Source organism: Zingiber officinale, chromosome 5A (genome assembly GCF_018446385.1).
Source record: "Zingiber officinale cultivar Zhangliang chromosome 5A, Zo_v1.1, whole genome shotgun sequence".
In the NCBI taxonomy this organism is placed as follows: domain Eukaryota; kingdom Viridiplantae; phylum Streptophyta; class Magnoliopsida; order Zingiberales; family Zingiberaceae; genus Zingiber; species Zingiber officinale.
The window spans coordinates 48,946,884-48,956,770 of record NC_055994.1 but is presented as its reverse complement, the minus strand read 5'-3'; the positions used below and the strand labels follow the sequence as shown (position 1 = coordinate 48,956,770).

Here is a 9,887-nt window from a genome sequence, read left to right as displayed (position 1 = left end):
ACCGCACCAATCCCAAATTACATTATGAGCTCCTTCTTATCATGAGTGTGTTAATCTCTCCGTGTTTAAGATATCGAATGTCTATTAATTTAATTGAGTTACTGGTAACTCACTATAATTAATGTCTTAGTCCAAGAGTAGTACCACTCAACCTCATTATCATGTCGGACTAAATCCACCTGCAGGGTTTAACATGACAATCCTTATGAGCTCCTCTTAAGGACATTCTCAACCTAGATTCCTAGGACACAGTTTCCATCTACAATCAACAACACACACTATACGTAATATCATTTTCTAACTTATCGGGCCTATTAAATTATCGAGCTAAATCTCACCCTTTGATAAGTTAAAAAAATAAATACTAAATATATATGCTTGTTATTATATTAGGATTAAGAGCACACACTTCCATAATAACTAAGGTCTAGTTCTTTTACTAAGTCAGTATAAAAAGAACTTACCTAAAATGGTCTTACTCAATACACTTAGAGTGTACTAGTGTAATTTATTAGTCAAGATAAAATAATACCTAATTACACTACGACTATTCCAATGGTTTGCTCCTTTCCATCTTAGTCGTGAGCAACTGTTTATAATTTATAAAGAACTGATAACATGATCTTCTGTGTGTGACACCACACACCATATTATCTACAGTATAAATTAATTGAACAACTACACTTAACAAATAAATGTAGACATTTGACCAATGTGATTCTTTTATTTCAAAAATAAATGTTTACTAAAGCTAAGCTTTTAGTATACACTCTAATAAGGCCTAATATAAAATCCCACATCCAGAGAAGCTGAAATAAACAATGAAGGATATATTTGGACTCCTTGCAACTTCAGGAATCCACCTGACCTAAAATAGTTGCAATCGGAGCTCTCTAAGTTGACCTAAAATAGGTGTAATCGGAGCTCTCTAAGTTGATATTATTTCATATCAGGCCCAATGAGGGATTTTGGTAAATTTCGGTCAAAATCTAATAATCGATCTAGAGAGCTCCTATTGCACTTATTTCAGGTCCTGTGGATTCCTTAGGTTGCAAGGAGTCCAAATATGTATTCAATTATTTATATTGGTTTCTCCAAAGGTGAGATTTTATATCAGGCCCAGGCCATGTGAGATATCAGTTGATTCTTTCAATAACATTTTAATACCTCCAGAAAAATTGAAATAAATAATGGATGGTATATATTTGAATTCCTTACAACCTTAGAATTTCATAAGACCTAAAATGAGTGCAATCGGAGCTCTCTACATCAATTAGTGGATTTTGACCCAAACCCACTAGAAAAGTTATAAGGTTTTCATAAGACCTAGAGAACTTCCATTGTTGACATTTCAGGTTTTGTGAATTTCTTAAGTTATAAGGAGTTTAAATATGTTATCCATTATTTATTTCGGCTTCTCTGAATTGTTAAAATGTTATTTAAAAAATTGGCTAAAATCTGACATTGAGCCTGATATAAAATCTCACCTCTAGAAAAGTTGAATTAAACAATAGAGGACATATTTGGACTACTTGCAACATCAGAAATTTATAAGACATTAAATGAGTGCAATCAGAGTTCTCTAGGTCGATTAATGGATTTTGACAGAACACGTTGGGTCTAATATGAGTTCATATCAGGCCCACGTTGGATGTGATATGAACTCAAATCAGACCCAACGTAGGATTTCGGCTGATTTCGGTTGAAAACCATTAATCGAACTATAGAGCTCTGATTGCAAGGAGTCCAAATATGTCCACCATTATTTATTTCGACTTCTCTAAAGATGAGATTTTATATCAGGCTCAACATATGTGAGATATCAACCAATTCTTTCAATAACATTTTTATACTTTTGGAGAAGCTGAAATAAACAATAGATAGTATATTTAAACTTCTTACAACCTTAGAAATCCATAAGATCTGAAATGGGTACAATCAGAGCTCTCTAAGTCAATTAGTAAGTTTTGACCAAGCCTTATTGATGGGCGTAGAGAGCTTCGATTGTATTTTTTTTATGGTCTTGTGGATTTTTGAGGTGGTAACGAGTTCAAATATACTATCTATTGTTATTTTTTGTCTTCCCTGATGGAAGTGTTTTGAAAAAATAAATTTAAATTGAATAAATCGATAGGTGAGTGAGAGATTAACTTTCCACGAGCGATGAGAAAGGAGTGGAGAAAAGAGAGAGATTAAGATTGCATGCAATTAGCAGGATGTTAAAATAGAAAAATCAAATAAATTAGTATATCTTTTATTAATTATCAAAATATAATATACTTTTTTATAAATTACAAAAATTAGATGGGCCTTTTAGTACATTATCATAAATTTTTTCTTTATAGAAAAACTTATAAAATATTTGTTAATTTAACTTAAATATCGAGAGCTGCCTAGAGCGAGACAGCGAGAGGGAGACCCAAACGAGCAAAAAGTTTGGCTTGGGTACCTTACTCCTAAGAAATTGGTCCCACCAGTTTGATCACTCCCTCTCCGCGTTTCCCTTAGACGTCCCATCTCAACCCACTTTCCTTGCCTGCATTCTACCCCTTCACTGAATCAATCGCCCGCTCCCCCCTTTCATTCCGTCCATCTTCAACCCAATATCCCTCATGCTGTCGACGATACTGGAGAAGGAGGTGATCTAATCACTACATCTGCCGATTTTGAATGGAGCTCGGAGGGGACGGCGACGGAGAAGGGCCTTCCTCCTCCTCCGTCTCAGCCTCTGCCGATCAGACTCCTCTTCCATCCGAACCTCAACCACCACTGCAGCAACAGCAGCCTCTAAGTCGGTACGAATCGCAGAAGCGGAGGGACTGGAACACGTTCCTGCAGTACCTGAAGAACCACATGCCGCCGCTGGTGTTGCCGCGGTGCAGCGGAGCGCATGTCATCGAGTTCCTCAAGTACCTCGATCAGTTCGGGAAGACGAAGGTGCACTCCTCCGGCTGCGCCTTCTTCGGCCAGGTCAACCCTCCCTCCTCCTGCGCATGCCCTCTCCGTCAGGCCTGGGGCTCCCTCGACGCCCTTATAGGCCGCCTCCGCGCCGCCTACGAGGAGAACGGCGGAAACCAGGAGTCCAACCCCTTTGCCGCCAGCGCCGTCCGAATCTACCTCCGCGAGGTCCGGGAGAACCAGTCCAAGGCCCGCGGCATCCCCTACGAGAAGAAGAAACGCAAGCGTGGAGACGTCCCCGCCCAGCTCCCTCGCCCTGCCAGATCAGCCGCTGCACATCAGTCTTCTTCTTCCGCGGCGCCCTCCCCGTTTGCTTCTTCCTCGTCAGTCCCAGAGAAATCCGCCGATCAACTCGCCGACGGTTCGTCGTCCGTCCCATGACTTTATATTTATTTAAATTTATTCACTCTTTATTTTCTTTATTGTATTTGAAATTATTAAGCCATTAGCTAGTCGTCGATAATAGACGGTGCATATTATATCTGATTGACAATGCTCAGCATCAGATGGACAATCAAAGGAAGTTAATTAATGCACGATAGCAAAATTGAAGAACTACTTCCGTTGTCTTAAATCTTTAACTTCAATTATTGCTTCATTAAGTTCAGCAGCATTAATTTTCCAAATGGTGTTGTAGTAGACATTGTAAGGTATTATTCTCCTTAATTTTCAATTCAACTCTCAAAAATCACGACATGAGATTCCTGTCTCTTCACTGTTCATCACACCGTACCCAAGCTTTCCTTTTATTTATGCGTGTATGAAGTTGTCACAGCTTACCTTGTCTCCCAATCTTTATTATTTCTATTCATCGTTTTTTATTCTAAAATTATTGATTTAGTTGATTACTTTAACTGGCAGCAAGAAATACGCGTGAAATCACAAAATCTATACATAACATATTACTGATCCCCCGCTCCCTGCCTTAAAAAACATCTCTACGTACGGTTATTTACCTGCACGAGCCACTGGCCACTAGCCACTGGCCACTTCAAGAGAAACTCAGCCCTCTCTCTCCCTCTTATAAACTGTGTAATTCTTTGAGATGTTCCTTTGGATAGTACGGTGATTAAAATATAGAATATAATTATATAAAATTTTGAGATCAAAATTTGATATGTTCAAGTATGTCTTATTTTATATTTTGGCCACCTGTATTAATTATTAGTAGTCATTCGTTATTTACCTACATCGTGTTAGTTTAAAAACAAATTGATGAAAATGATAAGGACAAATGAATCATCTTTTTACAACATGTATCATTCTTAATATTTTCAGCATTACTTCAGGTAGCTACTAAAATGCTGGCACCAAATGACATCATAATTGTGACCGTGATTAAATGATATAAGTTTGAGACGACATAGTGAAAAAAAAAAAAATCTGCAATCTGCATTAGCTGGTGAATTAAACTTTGCTTTATTAAAAGGTAACTAGTTGATGATGTTCCTCCTACTAAATCAGCACAGCCGACAGTTTGCACTGTAGTTTCTGTGTCTTTAAGATCTACGCATTTATAGTTAACTGCTTTGACCCTACTCTAAATTACTGTTCTTTGACTGCGGAATGAACCAAGTCTACCCGGCGACCAACTTGCATGCATACGAATCATTCTGAAGTTTATGTACACTCACTGGAATATACACTCACTGGAATGTTCCAAGTTATATATATATATATATATATATAAAAGGATACTCCATATCTAAATTTAACTAAGTACATAAATAATTTTTAAATTATTAATTACTAGTAACCTTGTGTACTGGTCATACGATTTCAGAATTTATTCTTCAAAGAGAAATATTTAACTATATAGAAATTAAATTAAAAGATCTTCGAATTGTACTGTCGTTGTCCCAAGTTTGCTCACCCGTTAATGTCTCCTATCTTATTCGCCTCATTACCTGAAATAGTTAAAATATATGAGTTGATAGACTCAGCATATTCAAACTATATTATGTATTAATTAGTTCTTATATCCATGTGCCCTATTAGAAAACGTGCCTAACTAGATCTTCATTTATATTAAAGCATTTTCCTTGTATAGGCATATTAAAGCATATATGTAAACATATTATGTGCAAGGACATATACCTGATCATGGACATATATAAAAGCATAGACATGAGTATGAACATACTTAATCATAGACATAGTCATATATGAACATAAACGCGAACATGAGCGTAAGAGCATAGACATAAGCATGTACATACAAAACATAAACATACACCTAAGCATGAACATAAGCCTCCATGGTTTTGTGTGCTCCCAGCCCGAGTTCCCGGATCATACCACCGTCCCATACATGAAGTTAACTGATTTCTTAGGTAAGCATCCCGGGCTTGCCTGGGATATATCCGACTCGTTCCCCTACTCCTACTATAAGTGGTAGGGATCCGAGCCTTGGTACATACTTAACTGATACTATGGTATAAGCTCCCTGGGTTGGTTCAGAGTATATCTTACCCATAGTGTGAGTTACTCGGGAGGGGATCCTTGGATCGATGATTGAAGCTCCTTAGACAAAAGGTACCTGCACTCAAACCTTGGAACGGGAGTGATACATGGTACCTGGATCACAACTTGGTAAGCTCCCCAGGGCGTTGGATTTCCCCGGATTAACACTTGGGTAGCTTCCGGGTTTAGATCCCCGAAACATATCCTCCACATACATACATAACTAATTCTACAATATGCTTCCCGGGCTTGAATCCCCAAAACATATCTCACTAATACATACATAACTAATTCTATGGTAAGCTTCCCGAGCTTGGATTCCCGGAACATATCTCACCCATACATACATAACTAATTTAATTGATAAACTTTCTGGGCATAGGTCCCTGGAGCTTAAATAGGTAAGTGGCCTGAGTGTGAGTCCCCAGGGTCACACTAATTATACTTGAACATGTACATTTGCATAACCATGATCACCACTCAAGTGTGGAACATAATTATAAACATGTGTAGCAGGTTCATTTCAGGAGCATTTATAGTTATCATGATGAGAAGAAATATAAGCCTAACTAAACTGAATTCAACCTTATCTAACTAGAATCCAAAAGTATATGTAGCATATAAAGTTATCATATTGATAAGCAAGAAGGAAACATAAATCTACCTAAACTAGAAATCCGAAAGTACATGTAGCATGTAAAGTTATCATGATGACAAGGAAGAAGAAAACATAAACCTACCTAAAATAGAAAATCTGAAAGTACATATAGCATGTAAAGTTATCATGATGACAAGCCAGAATAAAACATAAGCCTACCTAAACTAGAAATCTGAAAGTACATGTAGCATGTAAAGTTATCATGATGACAAGTAAGAAGAAAACATAGCCTACCAAAACTAGAAATCTGAAATTCAGATATAGCATGTATATTCATCATGATAAGAGCAAGTAGAACATAAACACAACTATCCCAATCCAAAACTCTTCACGTCTAGAATCCAAAATCTCCTAGAGTCCATATGGTTATCATGATAAGGAGTAAGAATAAACACAAGTACACTAAACTAAAATTCCGAACTCATGCATATAGCCTACTAAATTACTATGATGTGAAGCAAGAATAAACACAACATACTAAACTAAATTTTCGAAATCATACACATAGCCTACTAAATTACCATGATGTGAAGCAAGAGTAAACATAAACATACTAAACCAAATTTCGAAATCATACACATAGCCTACTAAATTACCATGATGTGAAGCAAGAGTAAACATACTAAAATATATTCTGAAATCATACACATAGCCTACTATGTTACCATGATGTAAAGTAAGAGTAAACACAAACATACTCCACTAAATTATGAATGCTAACATGTAACCTATAAAAATTATCATGCTAGCAAATAACAAGAACACAAGCACAACTAAACATATTCCGAAATCTAACATGCAATCTATAAAATTTTCATGCTAAGAAATAAAAAGAGTGTAAGCACAATTAAACCCAAATTTGAAAACTCAGCCAATCTAGAATCTGAAACCTACATAGAGCATATAAAGTTATCTTGATAAGAAATAAGTAGAAACATAAACACCATCACAACTATCTAAATTCCGAAACTATCACTTAACTTACCATGGTATCTAAATGTACATGAATTTAAGGGAACTAATTAAAGCATAACAAAGTATAGAACATGCCTTCAACTCTAACTTGCTACCAAGCATTTCCTTCTTCTCCACCTCTTAGAGTGGCAAAAAGGTGGAACCGCCACCCTAGCGGCCCCCTGGTCCCGGCCCCACAAGATTCCAGAGGGAGTAAATCACGGTTAATGCTGGGCAGGATAGGTGACTGGGGGTCGAAGGAATTTTTGTCTCCTCCACCTCTTAGAGCTAGGACTAGTGGTGGTGGTGGTGGCTTGGGCTGGTGGTGCTGAGGGCTAGGGGTTTGGCAGGAATTGCAAAACGATATAGGAACAAGGATTTTATTTCTAAGGGTGCATATATATATTGGTTGTACCAAATCTATTCCAAAAATAAATTTGAATGATTCCATAATAAACTAAATTTTTATACATATTAATTTTTATGTCAATTTCCAATGGGAAATAAATAAATATATATATATATATATATATATATATATATTCATATCTCAAATTTATTACATACTATGTGTGTAAAATTTTTTAGAAAGATTCCATAACAATTTAAATTTTATACACACTAATTTTTTCATGTCAATTTTTCTATGAAAAATTCAGATTTACCATATTCTCATGTGTGTCTATATATATATATATATATATATATATATATATATATATATGAAAAAAAAGAATCAATCTATATATATACTATTCATATATAAATTTTTACACCTACCAAGCCATGTATAAATTTTATTTATTAAGTTTGGATTTATCTAAAAAAATATATATACATATATATCTTAATTAAATTTCATACATAAAATTCATATGTAATAAATTTTATATAAATTTATTTCCATGAGTTATATAAATTTTTATATACTCACTATCTTATAAATTTTTATGTATATATTTAAACATAAAATAAACTTTATACATATTCATATCAAACCGTTCTCTTAATAAAATTGATCAAATCTAAACTCTATAAATGCCAGTTAACTTAATTAATTAAATTTAACTAAATCTATATTTTTGAATTATTAAATTCTTAATTACATCAGAATTAATCAAATAAATCCTCTTAATTAAAAAAGTTTAATTTTTGGACAGTATACTCATAATACTTTTTCCTATAGAATTATGTTCCACTTTGAGCACGGAGATAACCTAGCTAATTAATAAATAGCACATTCGATTCAGCTAAATCATAGTGACTTTATATGAGGGTTACTTAAGTTATAAGACTAAAAATTAAATAAAGCATTCTGAAGAATGTTGTATCAGTTCTGTAGTGATATATGGTTTATGAATCTTAACAGTATATTTATTATTTTTTTAATAAAATGAATATTTTTCATATCCATTATAGTAGTTGATGTGGTACATGGAGAGGGGAGGACACGTGGATGGGAGGGTATTTTGATCATTTTATTGTCGCTCATTTTTTAGGATTTGCCTTGTACGCAAAGAGGAGGATTTTTTGGGGGTTCATTGTCCCCACCGTCGGAGGCGGCCAACTACCCCTAGCCGCTGCCTCCTCTCCATGTATGCCGCTTTTAGACGCCTTCGCTGACACCAGCAGCCGCCTCCCTCTCCCTCTCCATGCCGACGCCGACACCGACACCGACACTGCCACCCCTCTTCTTCTCCCTGTTCATGCATGCTATCAAGGAGGGGACGCACCTCTGGCCCCATGCCGTTGACTGCCAGCCTTACCACTGGCTGGCAACCTCGCCATTGATTGGCAGCCTCACCTCCTTCGCGGTTTGCCCAACTACAAAGCACTAGCGCCGCTCAAGGGTTCTCTTTGCCTCATGCACGTCGCCGAGAGGGGCTCTTGACTGGGTTTTTCCTTTTCTTCTTCACAGCCACGTCTTCCTCCCTCGCCAACCATCACCGCCGTCAATCAAACATGTCGCCACTCTTCCTCCAATAGCTGATATTGCCCTCCGACGTCGCCTCCAGTGGCTAGCGCCTACCTCCAGTTGCCAAAGCTGCCCGATTCATGTTGTTGCCCCTCGATTTGTTGGTGTAGTAGGGCTGGCAAGAGGGGGGGGGGGTGAATTGCTTATAAAATAAAAACTAAACCTTTTCTGATCTTTTAACTCAGATTAATAGTACAATTATAATAAAGCAATTGAACAATTAAAAATAAAAGAGACTAAAAAGTTACTTGGTTACAACCTACATAATTGTTAATCCAAGGTAAAATAAAGTACTAAAAAAACTCCTTCTTTGATGGCGGAGAAGCCTATTACACTCGTTGAAGACTAAAAAAAAATACTAGAAAATGAATACAAGAGTTGTTGAATATTTCCTAACTTCAGGGGTCTTTTTATAACTCCTAGAAAATTCTTAAAGGTGCATTCAAGATGGTCCAGCAGGGCACCTTCCATTAGATAAGTTTTATCCATTGAAGATAAAACTCTATCTGGGGCTAACAACTATTGGAAGGCGCCTTTTATAGCTGGAAGGTGCCTTCACACTATTCATTGAAGGTCCCTTCCAAGCTATGGAAGGTGCCTTCCATACAACAGAAGGTAGATTAGCTTGTAACAACTGCCTTTCTGATTCCCAACCTTTAGGTCACGGACGTTACTCTTTTCATACTTTCTAAGGACATTGTTATTTTCACATCGCTCGATTCAGAAATCTAGTCTGAACTTGTTTACACTGTTAAACCATAGTTGGAAACGAAGTGGGGCTGAGAGGTACTCTATAGTTGCGAAGGGGTCTGCACAGCGTGACTCGAACCAGCCCTGTGGCCCTACCGGTGAAGGGGCATGCTATGGCCGTGTGGGGAT

General features: G+C 36.7%; 1 protein-coding gene across 1 annotated transcript; it reads left to right on the top strand.

Annotated features, from left to right (window-relative positions):
* The first annotated feature begins 2,479 nt into the window (after positions 1 to 2,479).
* On the top strand, positions 2,480 to 3,662 carry LOC121982812 (protein G1-like7). The gene has a single exon (XM_042535868.1). It carries the CDS (start codon positions 2,671 to 2,673, stop codon positions 3,337 to 3,339), a length of 669 nt encoding a protein of 222 aa, XP_042391802.1. The 5' UTR covers positions 2,480 to 2,670; the 3' UTR covers positions 3,340 to 3,662.
* Positions 3,663 to 9,887: the final 6,225 nt, after the last annotated feature.

Bases quoted from the DNA above. Each gene is read 5' to 3' on its own strand.
- LOC121982812 (XM_042535868.1), top strand. From the start codon at position 2,671: ATGGAGCTCGGAGGGGACGGCGACGGAGAAGGGCCTTCCTCCTCCTCC.